At 51.9% G+C, this 18496-nt stretch overlaps 1 protein-coding gene across 2 annotated transcripts in view; it reads right to left on the reverse strand.

Annotated features, from left to right (window-relative positions):
• Positions 1 to 10541: 10541 nt before the first annotated feature.
• Positions 10542 to 18496, reverse strand: part of ddx21 (DEAD (Asp-Glu-Ala-Asp) box helicase 21) — a 220740-nt gene continuing 212785 nt past the window's right edge. For both annotated transcript variants that reach the window (XM_085995049.1, XM_085995048.1), the window contains one exon: positions 10542 to 11000. In XM_085995049.1, the coding sequence (XP_085851175.1) occupies positions 10815 to 11000 (186 nt within the window). In that variant the 3' untranslated portion in view covers positions 10542 to 10814. The remainder of the gene's footprint in view (positions 11001 to 18496) is intronic.

Raw genomic sequence — 18496 nt, forward strand, 5'->3', positions numbered from 1 at the left:
CCCTGACCATCATTTTCCAATCCTCTCTGGCTTCAGGTGTGGTGCTGGAGGACTGCTAATGTGGTACCCTAGCTTAAAAAGGGAGAAAAGGATAGACCGAGTAATTATAGGCCAGTCAGCCTAACCTCGGTGATAGGAAAATTATTGGAAAGAATTCTGAAGGACAGGATAAATTTTCATTTAGAAAGACACAGATTAATCAAGGATAGTCAGCACAGATTTGTTAAGGGAAGGTCGTGTCTGACAAACTTGATTGAATTTTTTGAGGTGGTAACAAGGAGGGTAGATGAGGGTAGTGCGTTTGATGTAGTGTATATGGACTTTAGCAAGGCTTTTGATAAGGTGCCACATGGCAGACTGGTCACGAAGTTAAAAGCCCATGGGATCCAGGGCAAAGTGTCAAGTTGGATTCAAAACTGGCTCAGAGACAGAAAGCAGAGGGTAATGGTTGATGGGTGTTTTTGTGACTGGAAGGCTGTTTCCAGTGGGGTTCCACAGGGCTCAGTACTAGGTCCCTTGCTTTTTGTGGTATATATCAATGATCTAGACTTGAATATAGGGGTATGATTAAGAAGTTTGCAGATGATACTAAAATCGGCTGTGTGGTTGATACTGAAGAAGGAAGCTGTAGACTGCAGGAAGATATCAATAAATTGGTCAGGTGGGCAGAACAGTGGCAAATGGAATTCAATCCGGAGAAGTGAGGGGTTGGGGAAACACTGTATGTAGATAAACCTGTATCCCCGTTTAACTGCTGTATTCCCCTCCCCCCGCAAGACAGTTGCAAGCTGAGAGGAATAAGGCATGTTCAGACTTGCCTGCTGCTGAGAGAAGGAAAACCACAGGTTCCAGCAGGTGACCAATCTGTGAGTCATCACAGGTTCGCGGGCTTTACGAATTCAGTACTGTATTGAGAGAGTTGGAGTAAAGACCTATTTCTTGTAGCTCGTTGTGTTGCCTATTTCTTTACGCGGGAGACTGTAGTCTCCCACATTGGTGACCCCGAATGTCGGCGGCCGAAGCCCCCGACTCACATAGCCCTACAGAGGCCAGCAACGACCCGACGGCAACCAGCAGCAGCCCGATGTCGGCCGGCGCCACGTCCTTGAAGCTCCCCACCTTCTGGGAACACCAAGCACCAGCTTGGTTCGCGCACACGGAGGCCCAATTCACCCTTCGCAGGGTGCAAGACGATGAAGAAAGGTACCTCCATGTAGTCTCAGCACTAGCAAGCTCCACTGCCGCCGAAGTTCTCGACCCGCTGGGGAACCCACCACAGACCGGCAAGTACTCAACCATTAACGGCCGCTTGCTGCAGGCTTACGGCCTGTCCGGGGAGGAGGGGGCCCGTAGGCTTCTTTCACTACCAGGCCTCGGCGACTCTACCCCGACCCAGTTGATGAGCCGGATGCTTGCGCTCCTGGGCTCTGAACCGCAGTGCTTCTTGTTTCGGGCCTTTTTCCTCAGCCTGCTTCCTCAGCAGGTACAGACTGCCCTCGCGGGGTCCCCGATCACGGACTGCGTACAACTGGCAGCCGCCGCGGACAAAGTCTTCGCTGTCGCCCAACTCGGCTGTGCAGCCACGAGGCTCCCCGACACCGAGCGCGCGCCGCCACGCCAGGCCGCAGAACTATGCTACTACCAGGCGCGTTTCGGCCACAAGGCCCAATGCTGCAGAGCACCCTGCTCTTTCAATCAAACCAAGATGGCCGCCCGGCCCAACGCGCCAGCCCCGCGCCACCGTCTAGGCCCGCTCGACCGCACCCCCGCCGCCACGATGGCCATCGGCACCGCAAGTAAACTGCTGTACATAACCGACTCCCTTTCAGGGCGCAGATTCCTTTGTGACACCGGAGCCCAATGCAGCATAATTCCTGCCTCCCAGCTCGACATCCAGGCAGGCTGCAGCGGCCCACCCCTCGTGGCGGCAAATGGCGCAGCCATCGCTACTTTTGGAAAGCGACGGGCCGAGGTTTGTTTCAACGGCCAGCGATTTACGTGGGATTTCGTGACGGCCTCGGTGGCACATCCCTTGCTGGGCGCCGATTTTCTTTGCGCCCACGGACTCCTGGTCGACGTCCGCGACAGGCGCCTGATCGACGCAACAACTTTCGCTTCACTGGCCTGCCAGCAGAGCAACAGCCCGGCCCTCGTCGGGTCCTGCTCTGCCCCGGCGGATGACGACTACGCCCGCCTACTCGCAGATTTCCCGAGGCTCACACAACCGACCTTCTCAGCCGCGGTAGCCAAGCATGGTGTCGAGCACCACATCGCCACTACGGGACCACCAGTGTTCGCCCGAGCCAGACGCCTGGACCCAGCCAAGATGGCGGTGGCCAAAGAAGACTTCGCCACGATGGAGAAACTGGGCATCATCTGCCGCTCGAACAGCCCCTGGTCGTCCCCCCTCCACATTGTGCCCAAGCCGGGCGGTGGCTGGCGCCCCTGCGGCGACTACAGACAGCTCAACGACGCCACCACGCCCGATAGATACCCCATTCCGCACATCCAAGACTTCTCGGCACACCTAGCAGGAAAGTCCGTCTTTTCCAAGGTCGACCTGATTCGCGGCTACCATCAGGTCCCCGTCCACCACGCAGACGTCCAGAAGACGGCGGTCATCACCCCCTTCGGACTGTTCGAGTTCCTGCGCATGCCCTTCGGGCTCAAGAACGCCGCACAGGCCTTCCAACGGCTCATGGACTCTGTCCTACGGGACCTGAGCTTCCTGTTCGTCTATCTGGACGATATCCTCGTGGCCAGCACCAGCAAGGCTGAGCACATCGCGCATTTGCGCTCTCTTTTCCAGCGCCTCAGCCAACACGGGCTAATCGTCAACCCGGCCAAATGCCAGTTCGGAGCAGCCCAAATTGACTTTCTCGGCCACAGAATCTCGCCAAGGGGAGCCATTCCCCTACCTTCCAAGGTGCAGGCGGTGGCGGACTTTCCCCAGCCCACCTCGGTCAAGGCGCTGCAGGAATTTTTCCGGATGGTCAATTTCTATCACCGTTGCGTGCCATAGGCCGCCTCACTCATACACCCCCTCTACGAAGCCACCAGGGGCAAAACGGGCAAAGAGCAACTCACCTGGTCCAGCGAGATGGCGACAGCTTTCCACCAGACCAAAAGCGCCTTGGCCAACGCCACACTACTGGCCCACCCCATCCCGGGCGCCAAGACCGCCCTCACCACGGACAGCTGCGCAAGAACGAGCAGGCCTACAGCACGTTCGACAGAGCTCCTGGCCCTGTTCCTGGCAATCCAGCACTTCCGTTTCCTCCTGGAAGGCCGGCCGTTCACCACATTCGTGGACCACAAGCCGCTCACTTTCGCCATGGCCAAAGTAACCGAACCCTGGTCCGCGCGCCAACAGCGCCAACTCAACTTCATCTCGGAGTTCACCACGGACATCCGCCACGTCGCCAGCAAGGACAATTTGGTGGCCGACTGCCTCTCAAGACCCTCGCTCCACGCAGTGCACCTGGGCGTCGACTACGCCAGCATGGTGAGAGACCAGGCCGCCGACGCGGAGATCCAGGCCCTCAGGACGTCAACCACCAGCCTCACTCTGGCCGACATCCACTTCCACGCAGCCGGCACAACCCTCCTGTGCGACGTCTCAGTCCCCTCGCCTAGGCCGGTCGTCCCATCCGCCTGGCGCAAGCGAGTTTTCGACATCATCCACAGCCTCTCACATCCAGGGATGCGTGCGTCTCAGAAACTCATGTCCGCCAAGTTCGTCTGGCCTGGACTCCACAAGGATGAGAGAGACTGGACCAACACATGCATGGCGTGTCAGCGCGCCAAGGTCCAGCAGCACACCAAGGCGCCATTGGAGTGTTTCCTGGTGCCCGAGAGGCGTTTCGACCACGTCCACGTCGATCTGGTAGGCCCCTTGCCGCCGTCGCACGGTTTCACACACCTGCTCACAATCGTCGACCGCACCACCAGATGGCCCGAGGCGGTTCCCCTCGCCTCCACCACCACGACCGACGTCGCGCGAGCATTCGTCTCGACATGGGTGGCCCGGTTTGGCGTGCCGACCAACATATCCTCGGACAGAGGCCCCCAGTTCACCTCCCACTTGTGGAATGCCATCACCGCCGGCCTTGGCACCAAGTTGCACAGGACAACAGCCTACCACCCGCAGGCCAACGGGCTCTGCGAGCGCTTTCATCGTTCCTTGAAAGCCTCCCTCCGCGCCAGCCTGGCCGACACCAGCTGGATCGACAAACTAGCCTGGGTCCTCCTGGGATTGCGCACCGCACCCAAAGAGGACCACCGCGCCTCCGCGGCCGAGATGGTCTACGGCCAACCGCTCAGAGTACCAGGCGACTTCCTCCCCGACAACGGAGCCGTGGTCGGCCGCCAGACAGCTTTCCCTGCACCAGGACGCGGCCCAGCAATTCCGTCCAGTGCCCACTTCGCAACACGGCCCGCAGCCGTCCTACGTGCCTCGGGACCTACGACATGTGGAGTTCGTCTTCGTGCGCCGGGACGCGCACAGAGGCCCGCTGCAGGCACCATACACTGGCCCCTTCTCAGTATTGGAGACGGGGGACAAAGCTTTTCTTATCGACGTCGGCGGGAAGCCGGACCTTATTTCAGTAGGCCGCCTCAAACCGGCGCACCTGGACCTCAGCTTCCCGTTTCGTCCGGCTCTTCCCCCACGGCGGGGCAGACCTCCCGCGTTGGCGGCGGCCCCACAAGAGGACCAAGACACGCCAGAACCTTACTTCCCGGCCGCCGCCCCACCTTCGCCGGCAGCCCGTCCAGCCAGCCCACCGGCAGACCAGCCGACGAACCAACCGGCCGACCTCCCAGACAGCCCTCCTCACACGCCAGATGGCTACTACAGCCGTTTGGTCAAACCTCCGCAGAGACTGACTTTTACAGTTAACGAGGATTCTGGGGGGGCGTATGTGGCGTTGCCACATTGGGGAAACACTATGTAGATAAACCTGTATAATCCCCTTTTAACTGCTGTATTCCCCTCCCCCCGCAAGACAGTTGCAAGCTGAGAGGAATAAGGCATGTTCAGACTTGCCTGCTGCTGAGAGAAGAAAAACCAATCAGGTTCCAGCAGGTGACCAATCTGTGAGTCATCACAGGTTCGCGGGCTTTACGAATTCAGTACTGTATTGTGAGAGTTGGAGTAAAGACCTATTTCTTGTAGCTCGCTGTGTTGCCTATTTCTTTACGCGGGAGACTGTAGTCTCCCACAAGGTAATGCATTTGGGGAGGGCTAACAAGGAAAGGGAATACACATTAAATGGTAGGTCAAGGAACAAAGGGATCTTGGAGTGCATGTCCACAGATCCCTGAAGGTAGCAGGCCAGGTAGATAAGGTGGTTAAGAAGGCATACGGAATGCTTGCCTTTATTAGCCGTGGCATAGAATACAAGAGCAGGGGGGTTATGCTTCAACTGTATAAAACACTAGTTAGGCCTCAGCTAGAGTGCTGCATGCAGTTCTGGTCACCACATTACAGGAAAGATGTGATTGCACTACAGAGGGTACAGAGGAGGAGATTTATAAGGATGTTGCCGGGAGTAGAGAATCTTAGCTATGATGATAGACTGGGTCTGTTTTCCTTGGAACAGAGGAGGCTGAGGGGAGACCTTATTGAGGTGTATAAAATTATGAGGGGCATAGATAAAGTGGATAGAAAGGACCTATTTCCCTTAGCAGAGGGGTCAAAAACCAGGGGGCACAGATTTAAAGTAATTGGTGGAAGGTTTAGAGGGGATTTGAGGGGAAATTTCTTCACCCAGAGGGTTGTGTGGGTCTGGAACTCACTGCCTGAAAGGGTGGTAGAGGCAGAAACCCTAACCACATTTAAAAAGTACTTGGATGTGCACTTGGGATGCTCTAACCTGCAGGGATACGGACCAGAGCTGGGAAGTGGGATTAGGCTGGATAGCTCTTTGTTGGCCGGCGTGGACACAATGGGCCGAAATGGCCTCCTTCCGTGCTGTAACTTTCTATGATTCAATGATCCCCAATTTTTTTCTTACGTCGCCTTTGTTTTTTTTGCCAATCACCTTAAATCTGTGTCCTCTGGTTCTCGACCCTTCTGCCAATGGGAACAGTTTCTCTCTGTCCAGACCACTCATGATTTTGAGCACCTCTATCAAATCTCCTCTCAATCTTCTCTGCTCCAAGGAAAACAACCCCAACTTCTCCGGTCTATCCACGTAACTGAAGTCCCTCATCCCTGGAATCATTCTTGTAAATCTTTTCTGCACCCTAAGGCCTTCACATCCTTCCTAAAGTGTGGTGCCCAGAATTGGACACAGTACTCCAGTTGGGGCCGAACCAGTGCTTTGTACTCTATGCCTCTATTTATGAAGCCCAGGATCCTGTAAGCCTTTTTAACTGCTTTCTCAACCTGCCCTGCCACCTTCAACGATTTGTGCACACATAACCCCAGGTCTCTGTTTGTGTACTCCCTTCAGATTGTACCATTTAGTTTATATTGCCTCTCCTCATTCTCTATACCAAAATGTATCACTTCACACTTTTCTGTTAAATTTCATTTGCCATGTGTCTGCCCATTTCACCAACCTGTCTGTCTTCCTGAAGTCTATCACTCTCCTTCTCACTTTGATATTTCCAAGTTTTGTGTCAGCTGAAAATTTTGAAATTGTGCCCTGTACACTCACGTCCAAGTCATTAATATATCTCAAGAAAAACAGTGATCCTAGAACTGACCCACTATGTACCTTTCTCCAGTCCGAAAAACAGCCATTCACCAGTACTGTTCCGTGTCACTTAGACAATTTCGTATCCAAGCTGCCACTGTCCCTTTTATTCCATGGGCTTCAACTTTGCTGGCAAGCCTATTATGTGGCAGTTTGTCGAACGCCTTTTGGAAATCCATGTACACTACGCCAACCGCATTACCCTCATCAACCCTCTCTGTTCTCATCAAAAAATTCGATCAAGTTAGTTAAACACGATTTGCCTTTAACAAAAGTTCTGACTTTCCTTAATAAATCCACACTTGTCCAAGTGACTTTTAATTTAACCCAGACTGTCGTTTCTAAAAGCTTCCTCACTACCGACTTTAAATTAAAGTGAGTGTAAAACAAGTGGTCACAAGTTCAAACTAGTAAAAGGTAAGGAAGGATATTAGCTCTGATGACGTGGACTCTGTATGTGTAGAACTGAGAAATACCAAGGGGCAGAAAACATTAGTGGGAGTTGTATACAGACCCCCAAACAGTAATGCCGAGGTTGGGGATGGCATTAAACGGGAAATTAGAGACGCGTGCAATAAAGGCACAGCAGTTATCATGGGTGACTTTAATCTACATATAGATTGGGCTAACCAAATTAGTAACAATACTGTGAAGGAGGAATTCCTGGAGTGTATACAGGATGGTTTCCTGGACCAATATGTCGAGGAACCAACTAGAGATCAGGCCATCTTAAACTGGGTATTATGTAATGAGAAAGGATTAATTAGCAATCTTGTGCGAGGCCCCTTGGGGCGGAGCGATATGATCGAATTCTTCATTAAGATGGAGAGTGAAGTATTTGACTCGGAGACTAGGGTCCTGAATTTAAATAAAGGAAACTACGATGGTATGAGGCGCGAGCTGGGTCGGATGGATTGGGCAATGTTACTTAAAGGGTTGACGGTGGATAGGCAATGGCAAACATTTAAAGATCGCATGGATGAACTACAGAATTTGTTCATCCCCATTTGGCATAAAAATAAAACAAAAAAGGTGACTCAACCGTGGCTAACAAGGGAAATTAGGGAGAGCATAAGATCCAAGGAGAGGACATATAAATTGGCCAGAAAAAGCAGCAAACCTGAGGATTGGGAGCAGTTTAGGATTCAGCAAAGGAGGACAAAGGGATTAATTAAGAGGGGGAAATAGAGTATGAGAGTAAGCTTGCAGGGAACATAAAAACTGACTGTAAAAGCTTCTATAGATATGTGAAGAGGAAAAGATCGGTGAAGTCAAGTGTAGGTCCCTTGCAGTCAGAATCAGGGGAATTTATAATAGGGAACAAAGAAATGGCTGACCAATTAAATACATACTTTGGTTCTGTCTTCACAAAGGAGGACACAAATAACCTCCCAGAGATGTCGGGGAACATAGGGTCTCATGAGAGGGAGGAACTGAATGAAATCAGTATTTGTAGGGAAATGGTGTTAAGGAAATTGACGGGATTGAAGGCCGATAAATCCCCAGGGCCTGATAATCTACATCCTAGGGTACTTAAGGAAGTGGCCCAAGAAATAGTAGATGCATTGCTGGTCATCTTCCAAAATTCTATAGATTCTGGAACAGTTCCCATGGATTGGAGGGTAGCTAATGTTACCCCACTATTCAAAAAAGGTGGTAGAGAGAAAACGGAGAATTATAGACCGACATATAAGCCCGACATCGATAGTGGGGAAAATGCTAAAGTCCATTATAAAAGATGTAATAACAGAGCACTTGGAAAGCAGTGACAGGATCAGACAAAGTCAACATGGATTTACAAAAGGTAAATCGTGCTTGACCAATCTACTGGAATTTTTTGAGGATGTAACTGGTAGAATAGATAAGGGAGAACCAATGGATGTGGTGTATTTGAACTTTCAGAAGGCTTTCGATAAGGTCCCGCATAAGAGATTAGCGGGTAAAGTTAAACAACATGGGATTGGGGGCAAGGTACTGACTTGGATAGAGAACTGGCTGGCAGGCAGGAAGCAGAGAGTTGGAATAAACGGCTCTTTTTCCGAGTGGCAGGCAGTGACTAGTGTGGTACCGCAGGGATCGGTGCTAGGACCCCAGCTATTCACAATATATATTAATGATCTAGACGAGGGAACTAGATGTAATATCTCCAAGTTTGCAGACGACACAAAGCTGGGTGGGCGTATGTGCTGTGAGGAGGATGCCGAGAAACTCCAGTATGATTTGGACAGGTTGGGTGATTGGGCAGATGCAGTATAATGTGGATAAATGCGAGGTTATCCACTTTGGTGGCAAAAACAGGAAGGCAGATTATCTGAACAGCAATAGATTGGGAGAAGGGGAAGTGCAACGAGACTTGGGTGTCCTTGTGCACCAGACGCTGAAGGTAAGCATGCAGTTGCAGCAGGCGGTTAAGAAGGCAAATGGTATGTTGGCCTTTGTAGCGAGAGGATTAGAGTACAGGAACAAGGATGTCTTGCTGCAGTTGTACAGGGCCTTGGTGAGACCACACCTTGAGTATTGTGTGCAGTTTTGGTCGCCTTATCTGAGGAAGGATGTTCTTGCCATGGAGGGAGTGCAGCGAAGATTCACCAGACTGATACCTGGGATGGCAGGAATGACGTATGTGGAGAGATTGGGTCGATTGGGCTTATACTCGCTGGAGTTTCGAAGAATGAGGGGATTTCATTGAAACTTATAAAATTTTAACAGGACTAGACAGACGAGATGCAGGAAGGATGTTCCCGATGGCGGGGGAGTCCAGAACCAGGGGTCACAGTCTAAAGATAAGGGGTAAGCCATTTAAGGACAGAGACGAGGAGGAATTTCTTCACCCAGAGAGTGGTGAGCCTGTGGAATTCTCTACCACAGAAGGCAGTTGAGGCCACTCCTTGAATATATTTAAGGCTAAAGGGATCAAGGGATATGGGGAGAAGGCAGGGACAGGGTACTGAGTTTGGATGATCAGCCATGATCTCATTGAATGGCAGAGCAGGCTCGAGGGGCCGAATGGCCTACTCCTGCTCCTATCTTCTATGTTTCTATGTTAGCCCGATATCAGGACGAGTTCAAGACATGGAATGGATTCCTAGATGCAGCAATGGAGGCATCTTTTAAAAGCAATTTGGGGGGGAAAAGAGGGACTGCAGGGTTTAATCGGGAGGATAAAAGATGGTCCGAATGCCTTCCTCAAACATCTTGTGATGTGGTGAATTAGAGAACGCGTTCCAATAACACAAGCATGTCAAGATAGAGATGAAGTGCTTCTCAAGTTCTAAAATTCAGCAAACAACAGCTTTCTCCAATTTATCCGAACTCAACTCTGAGGGGTCACTCAATGCGAGGGGAAAGTGATTGAATTGGACTGCTACTTGGCCGAGGATTGACTGCCCGAAGCTTTCAGTGCCCAACGGGACATGGTGCTTTCTGCCGGGCGAGCTGATAAATACACCAGCGAGTGCACAGGGGGGTTGGATACACCACCAGGTCCGATTCCCAGACTCTGCGGAGTTAGCTGATCTGAGCCAGGGAATGGCCTTAGCTGGAGTGAGAAGAGAACCATGCAGGGCTCGTTCTCCTAATCACCGGCCAACCACTGCTGCTGGGAAAGTGGGCATACAGGCATCTGGCGAGTTGAGAACTAAGCTCAGCTGTGGTGCCCCTTGACAGCACCCCCTGCTGTCACTCACTACCTGGGCTCACGCATGAAGCACCGAGAGCTAGACGCCCGGGGAATTGCACCCCAACAAGAGTCAGCGTCTCCGGGGCAGACATTAGGAGGGAGAAGGTGAAAGCGCAGTGTAACCGCTGGTTTAATTAATACACACAGCCTCCAGAGAATTAAAGGAATACTTTTTAATGTCTTTGGACCCATCCATCCAGGCTAATGCCTTGATTCCAACACCCAGCTGTTACCCAACAAATTCCAGCCAGTGTCCTGTAAATTGACAACAGCTGCGGGATAAATACACAAGCCTGTCAGCATGGCTCGGCGCGGTCCGCTGGGGCCCGTAGATCAGTAACTGGGAGATCGTTGGTCTCCAGGGTAATGTTGCATTGAGTTATGTAAAAGCATCCTGGTGGAAGGTTTGGCAGGCGCCTGTTCTCTCCTCACTACTGGTCGAATGCTCTGTTGAAATTCCTCTTCATGCCTCTCCCGTTCTGACTCCTGTTGAATCTTCCTCCCCTGTTGAAGGAGCGCTTCTGGAAGTCAGAACCCCCATCGCGCCCGTCATTCTCCAGATCCGGTAACTCGGTCGCTACGGTGAGATTCCAACGCCGGCTGTCCTGCCAGTTGCCCTGTGAGACACATCGCAATCCCGTCAATTACGAAACACTCGCCAGGAATAGACAACGCTCAGCAGATACTGGGAACGCCCAACTTACACCGGATACCGGGATTACTCAACTCAGGCTATTACCTTCAATGGGAGAGTTGGCGTACTAGAGCGATGGGCTTCAATGGGAGTTAGTGTATTGACGGGATGGGCTTAAATGAGAGTGAGTGTACTGGAGGGATGGGCTTCAATGGGAGAGTTAGTGTACTGGAGCGATGGTCTTCAATGGGAGGTAGTGCACTGGAGGGATGGGCTTCAGTGGGAGAGTTAGCGGACTGGAGGGATGGGCTTCGATGGGAGTTAGTGTACTGGAGGGATGGGCTTCAATGGGAGAGTTAGTGTACTGGAGGGATGGGCTTCAATGAGAGTTAGTGTACTGGAGGGATGGGCTTCAATGGGAGTTCGTGTACTGGAGGGATGGGCTTCACTGGGAGAGTTAGCGTACTGGAGGGATGGGCTTCGATGGGAGTTAGTGTACTGGAAGGATGGGCTTCAATGGGAGAGTTAGTGTACTGGAGGGATGGGCTTCAATGAGAGTTAGTGTACTGGAGGGATGGGCTTCAATGGGAGTTCGTGTACTGGAGGGATGGGCTTCACTGGGAGAGTTAGTGTACTGGAGCGATGGGCTTCAATGGGAGTTAGTGTACTGGAGGGATGGGCTTCAATGGGAGAGTTACTGTACTGGAGGGATGGGCTTCAATGGGAGAGTTACTGTACTGGAGGGATGGGCTTCAACAGGAGTTAGTGTACTGGAGGGATGGGCTTCACTGGGAGAGTTGGTGTACTGGAGGGATGGGCTTCAATGGGAGTTAGTGTACTGGAGGGATAGGCTTCAATGGGAGAGTTAGTGTACTGGAGGGATGGGCTTCAATGGGAGAGTAAGTGTACTGGATGGATGGGCTTCAATGGGAGAGTTAATGTACTGGAGGGATGGGCTTCAACGGGAGTTCGTGTACTGGAGGGATGGGCTTCAATGGGAGAGTTAGTGTACTGGAGAGATGGGCATCAATGGGAGTTAGTGTACTGGAGAGATGGGCGTCAATGGGAGGTAGTGTACTGGAGGGATGGGCTTCAATGGGAGTTAGTGTACTGGAGGGATGGGCTTCAACGGGAGAGTTAATGTACTGGAGGGATGGGCTTCAATGGGAGAGTTAGTGTACTGGAGGGATGGGCTTCAATGGGAGTTAGTGTACTGGAGGGATGGGCTTCAATGGGAGTTAGTGTACTGGAGGGATGGGCTTCAATGAGAGTTAGTGTACTGGAGGGATGGGTTTCAATGGGAGTTAGTGTACTGGAGGGATGGGTTTCAATGGGAGAGTTAGTGTACTGGAGGGATGGGCTTCAATGGGAGGTAGTGTACTGGAGAGATGGGCTTCAATGGGAGTTAGTGTACTGGAGGGATGGGCTTCAATGGGAGAGTTAGTGTACTGGAGGGATGGGCTTCAATGGGAGAGTTAGTGTACTGGAGGGATGGGCTTCGATGGGAGAGTTAGTGTACTGGAGGGATGGGCTTCGATGGGAGGTAGAGAACTGGAGAGATGGGCTTCAATGGGAGAGTGAGTGTACTGGAGGGATGGGCTTCAATGGGAGTTAGTATACTGGATGGATGGGCTTCACTGGGAGAGTTGGTGTACTGGAGGGATGGGCTTCAATGGGAGAGTGAGTGTACTGGAGGGATGGGCTTCAATGGGAGTTAGTGTACTGGTGGGATGGGCTTCAATGAGAGTTAGTGTACTGGAGAGATGGGCTTCAATGGGAGAGTTAGTGTGCTGGAGGGATGGGCTTCAATGGGAGAGTTAGTGTGCTGGAGAGATGGGCTTCAGTGGGAGAGTTAGTGTACTGGAGGGATGGGCTTCAATGGGAGTTAGTGTATTGACGGGATGGGCTTAAATGAGAGTGAGTGTACTGGAGGGATGGGCTTCAATGGGAGAGTTAGTGTACTGGAGAGATGGGCTTCAATGGGAGTTAGTGTACTGGATGGATGGGCTTCAACGGGAGAGTTAATGTACTGGAGGGATGGGCTTCAATGGGAGAGTTAGTGTACTGGAGGGATGGGCTTCGATGGGAGGGTTAGTGCACTGGATGGATGGGCGGGCTTCAATGGGAGAGTTAGTGTACTGGAGCGATGGGCTTCAATGGGAGGCAGTGTACTGGAGGGATGGGCTTCAGTGGCAGAGTTAGCGTACTGGAGGGATGGGCTTCGATGGGAGTTAGTGTACTGGAAGGATGGGCTTCAATGGGAGAGTTAGTGTACTGGAGGGATGGCCTTCAATGAGAGTTAGTGTACTGGAGGGATGGGCTTCAATGGGAGAGTTACTGTGCTGGAGCGATGGGCTTCAATGGGAGTTAGTGTACTGGAGGGATGGGCTTCGATGGGAGGGTTAGTGCACTGGATGGATGGGCGGGCTTCAATGGGAGAGTTAGTGTACTGGAGCGATGGGCTTCAATGGGAGTTAGTGCACTGGAGGGATGGGCTTCACTGGGAGAGTTAGTGTACTGGAGGGATGGGCTTCAATGGGAGTTAGTGTACTGGAGGGATGGGCTTCAACGGGAGTTAGTGTACTGGAGGGATGGGCTTCAATGGGAGAGTTACTGTACTGGATGGATGGGCTTCAATGGGAGTTAGTGTACTGGAGGGATGGGCTTCAATGGGAGTTAGTGTACTGGAGGGATGGGCTTCAATGAGAGTTAGTGTGCTGGAGGGATGGGCTTCAATGGGAGAGTTACTGTACTGGAGGGATGGGCTTCAACGGGAGTTAGTGTACTGGAGGGATGGGCTTCACTGGGAGAGTTGGTGTACTGGAGGGATGGGCTTCAATGGGAGTTAGTGTACTGGAGGGATGGGCTTCAATGGGAGTTCGTGTACTGGAGGGAAGGGCTTCAATGGGAGTTAGTGTACTGGAGGGATGGGCTTCAATGGGAGAGTTAGTGTACTGGAGGGATAGGCTTCAATGGGAGAGTTAGTGTACTGGATGGATGGGCTTCAATGGGAGAGTTAATGTACTGGAGGGATGGGCTTCAACGGGAGTTCGTGTACTGGAGGGATGGGCTTCAATGGGAGAGTTCGTGTACTGGAGGGATGGGCTTCAATGGGAGTTCGTGTACTGGAGGGATGGGTTTCAATGGGAGAGTTAGTGTACTGGAGGGATGGGCTTCAATGGGAGAGTTAGTGTACTGGAGGGATGGGCTTCAATGGGAGTTCGTGTACTGGAGGGATGGGCTTCAATGGGAGTTAGTGTACTGGAGGGATGGGCTTCAATGGGAGGTAGTGTACTGGAGAGATGGGCTTCAATGGGAGAGTTCGTGTACTGGAGGGATGGGCTTCAATGAGAGTTAGTGTACTGGAGTGATGGGCTTCACTGGGAGAGTTAGTGTACTGGAGGGATGGGCTTCGATGGGAGGTAGTGTACTGGAGAGATGGGCTTCAATGGGAGAGTTAGTGTACTGGATGGATGGGCTACAATGGGAGAGTTAGTGTACTGGAGGGATGGGCTTCAATGGGAGAGTTAGTGTACTGGATGTATGGGCTTCGATGGGAGTTCGTGTACTGGAGGGATGGGCTTCAATGGGAGTTAGTGTACTGGAGAGATGGGCTTCAATGGGAGTTAGTGTACTGGAGGGATGCGCTTCAATGGGAGTTAGTGTACTGGAGGGATGGGCTTCAATGGGAGTTAGTGTACTGGAGGGATGGGCTTCAATGGGAATAGTGTACTGGAGGGATGGGCTTCAATGGGAGTTAGTGTATTGACGGGATGGGCTTAAATGAGAGTGAGTGTACTGGAGGGATGGGCTTCAATGGGAGAGTTAGTGTACTGGAGAGATGGGCTTCAATGGGAGTTAGTGTACTGGATGGATGGGCTTCAATGGGAGAGTTAGTGTACTGGAGGGATGGGCTTCGATGGGAGAGTTAGTGCACTGGATGGATGGGCGGGCTTCAATGGGAGAGTTAGTGTACTGGAGCGATGGGCTTCAATGGGAGAGTTAGTGTACTGGAGCGATGGGCTTCAATGGGAGGTAGTATACTGGAGGGATGGGCTTCAGTGGGAGAGTTAGCGTACTGGAGGGATGGGCTTCGATGGGAGTTAGTGTACTGGAAGGATGGGCTTCAATGGGAGAGTTAGTGTACTGGAGGGATGGGCTTCAATGAGAGTTAGTGTACTGGAGGGATGGGCTTCAATGGGAGTTAGTGTACTGGAGGGATGGGCTTCACTGGGAGAGTTAGTGCACTGGAGGGATGGGCTTCAACGGGAGTTAGTGTACTGGATGGATGGGCTTCAATGGGAGAGTTAGTGTGCTGGAGGGATGGGCTTCAATGGGAGAGTTACTGTACTGGAGGGATGGGCTTCAATGGGAGTTAGTGTACTGGAGGGATGGGCTTCAATGAGAGTTAGTGTGCTGGAGGGATGGGCTTCAATGGGAGAGTTAGTGTACTGGAGGGATGGGCTTCAATGGGAGAGTTAATGTACTGGAGGGATGGGCTTCAACGGGAGTTCGTGTACTGGAGGGATGGGCTTCAATGGGAGTTAGTGTACTGGAGGGATGGGCTTCGATGGGAGTTAGTGTACTGGAGGGATGGGCTTCAATGGGAGTTAGTGTACTGGAGGGATGGGCTTCAATGGGAGGTAGTGTACTGGAGAGATGGGCTTCAATGGGAGTTAGTGTACTGGAGGGATGGGCTTCAATGGGAGAGTTAGTGTACTGGAGGGATGGGCTTCAATGGGAGAGTTAGTGTACTGGAGGGATGGGCTTCGATGGGAGTTAGTGTACTGGAGGGATGGGCTTCAATGGGAGAGTTAGTGTCCTGGAGGGATGGGCTTCGATGGGAGGTAGTGTACTGGAGAGATGGGCTTCAATGGGAGTTAGTGTACTGGAGGGATGGGCTTCAATGGGAGAGTTAGTGTACTGGAGGGATGGGCTTCAATGGGAGTTAGTATACTGGATGGATGGGCTTCACTGGGAGAGTTGGTGTACTGGAGGGATGGGCTTCAATGGGAGTTAGTGTACTGGAGTGATGGGCTTCACTGGGAGAGTTAGTGTACTGGAGGGATGGGCTTCAATGGGAGTTAGTGTACTGGAGGGATGGGCTTCAATGGGAGTTAGTGTACTGGATGGATGGGCTACAATGGGAGAGTTAGTGTACTGGAGGGATGGGCTTCAATGGGAGAGTTAGTGTACTGGATGTATGGGCTTCGATGGGAGTTCGTGTACTGGAGGGATGGGCTTCAATGGGAGTTAGTGTACTGGAGAGATGGGCTTCAATGGGAGTTAGTGTACTGGAGGGATGCGCTTCAATGGGAGTTAATGTACTGGAGGGATGGGCTTCAATGGGAGTTAGTGTACTGGAGGGATGGGCTTCAATGGGAATAGTGTACTGGAGGGATGGGCTTCAATGGGAGAGTAAGTGTACTGGAGGGATGGGCTTCAATGGGAGAGTTAGTGTACTGGAGAGATGGGCTTCAATGGGAGTTAGTGTACTGGATGGATGGGCTTCAATGGGAGAGTTAATGTACTGGAGGGATGGGCTTCAATGGGAGAGTTAGTGTACTGGAGCGATGGGCTTCAATGGGAGAGTTAGTGTACTGGAGCGATGGGCTTCAATGGGAGGTAGTGTACTGGAGGGATGGGCTTCAGTGGGAGAGTTGGCGTACTGGAGGGATGGGCTTCGATGGGAGTTAGTGTACTGGAAGGATGGGCTTCAATGGGAGAGTTAGTGTACTGGAGGGATGGGCTTCAATGAGAGTTAGTGTACTGGAGGGATGGGCTTCAATGGGAGTTAGTGTACTGGAGGGATGGGCTTCACTGGGAGAGTTAGTGTGCTGGAGCGATGGGCTTCAATGGGAGTTCGTGTACTGGAGGGATGGGCTTCACTGGGAGAGTTAGTGTACTGGAGGGATGGGCTTCAACGGGAGTTAGTGCACTGGATGGATGGGCTTCAATGGGAGAGTTAGTGTACTGGAGGGATGGGCTTCAATGGGAGAGTTACTGTACTGGAGGGATGGGCTTCAATGGGAGTTAGTGTACTGGAGGGATGGGCTTCAATGAGAGTTGGTGTGCTGGAGGGATGGGCTTCAATGGGAGAGTTAGTGTACTGGAGGGATGGGCTTCAATGGGAGAGTTAATGTACTGGAGGGATGGGCTTCAACAGGAGTTAGTGTACTAGAGGGATGGGCTTCAATGGGAGTTAGTGCACTGGAGGGATGGGCTTCAATGGGAGTTAGTGTACTGGAGGGATGGGCTTCACTGGGAGAGTTAGTGTACTGGAGGGATAGGCTTCAATGGGAGAGTTAGTGTACTGGAGGGATGGGCTTCAATGGGAGAGTTAGTGTACTGGAGGGATAGGCTTCGACGGGAGAGTAAGTGTACTGGAGGGATGGGCTTCAATGGGAGTTAGTGTATTGACGGGATGGGCTTAAATGAGAGTGAGTGTACTGGAGGGATGGGCTTCAATGGGAGAGTTAGTGTACTGGAGGGATGGGCTTCAATTGGAGTTAGTGTACTGGAAGGATGGGCTTCAATGGGAGAGTTAGTGCACTGGAGGGATCGGCTTCAATGGGAGGGAGTGTACTGGAGGGATGGGCTTCAGTGGGAGAGTTAGCGTACTGGAGGGATGGGCTTCGATGGGAGTTAGTGTACTGGAAGGATGGGCTTCAATGGGAGAGTTAGTGTACTGGAGGGATGGGCTTCAATGAGAGTTAGTGTACTGGAGGGATGGGCTTCAATGGGAGTTCGTGTACTGGAGGGATGGGCTTCACTGGGAGAGTTACTGTACTGGAGGGATGGGCTTCAATGGGAGAGTTACTGTACTGGAGGGATGGGCTTCAACGGGAGTTAGTGTACTGGAGGGATGGGCTTCAATGGGAGTTAGTGTACTGGAGGGATGGGCTTCAATGGGAGAGTTGGTGTACTGGAGGGATGGGCTTCAATGGGAGTTAGTGTACTGGAGGGATGGGCTTCAATGGGAGTTAGTGTACTGGAGGGTTGGGCTTCGATGGGAGTTAGTGTACTGGAGGGATGGGCTTCACTGGGAGAGTTAGTGTACTGGAGGGAAGGGCTTCAATGGGAGTTAGTGTACTGGAGGGATGGGCTTCAATGGGAGAGTTAGTGTACTGGAGGGATAGGCTTCAATGGGAGAGTTACTGTACTGGAGGGATGGGCTTCAATGAGAGTTAGTGTACTGGAGAGATGGGCTTCAATGGGAGAGTAAGTGTACTGGATGGATGGGCTTCAATGGGAGAGTTAATGTACTGGAGGGATGGGCTTCAACGGGAGTTCGTGTACTGGAGGGATGGGCTTCAATGGGAGAGTTAGTGTACTGGAGAGATGGGCGTCAATGGGAGTTAGTGTACTGGAGAGATGGGCGTCAATGGGAGGTAGTGTACTGGAGGGATGGGCTTCAATGGGAGTTAGTGTACTGGAGGGATGGGCTTCAATGGGAGAGTTAGTGTACTGGAGGGATGG

The sequence above is a fragment of the Somniosus microcephalus genome, chromosome 8 (genome assembly GCF_052327205.1).
Source record: "Somniosus microcephalus isolate GS21.2 chromosome 8, FLI_Smic_1.0, whole genome shotgun sequence".
NCBI lineage: Eukaryota > Metazoa > Chordata > Chondrichthyes > Squaliformes > Somniosidae > Somniosus > Somniosus microcephalus.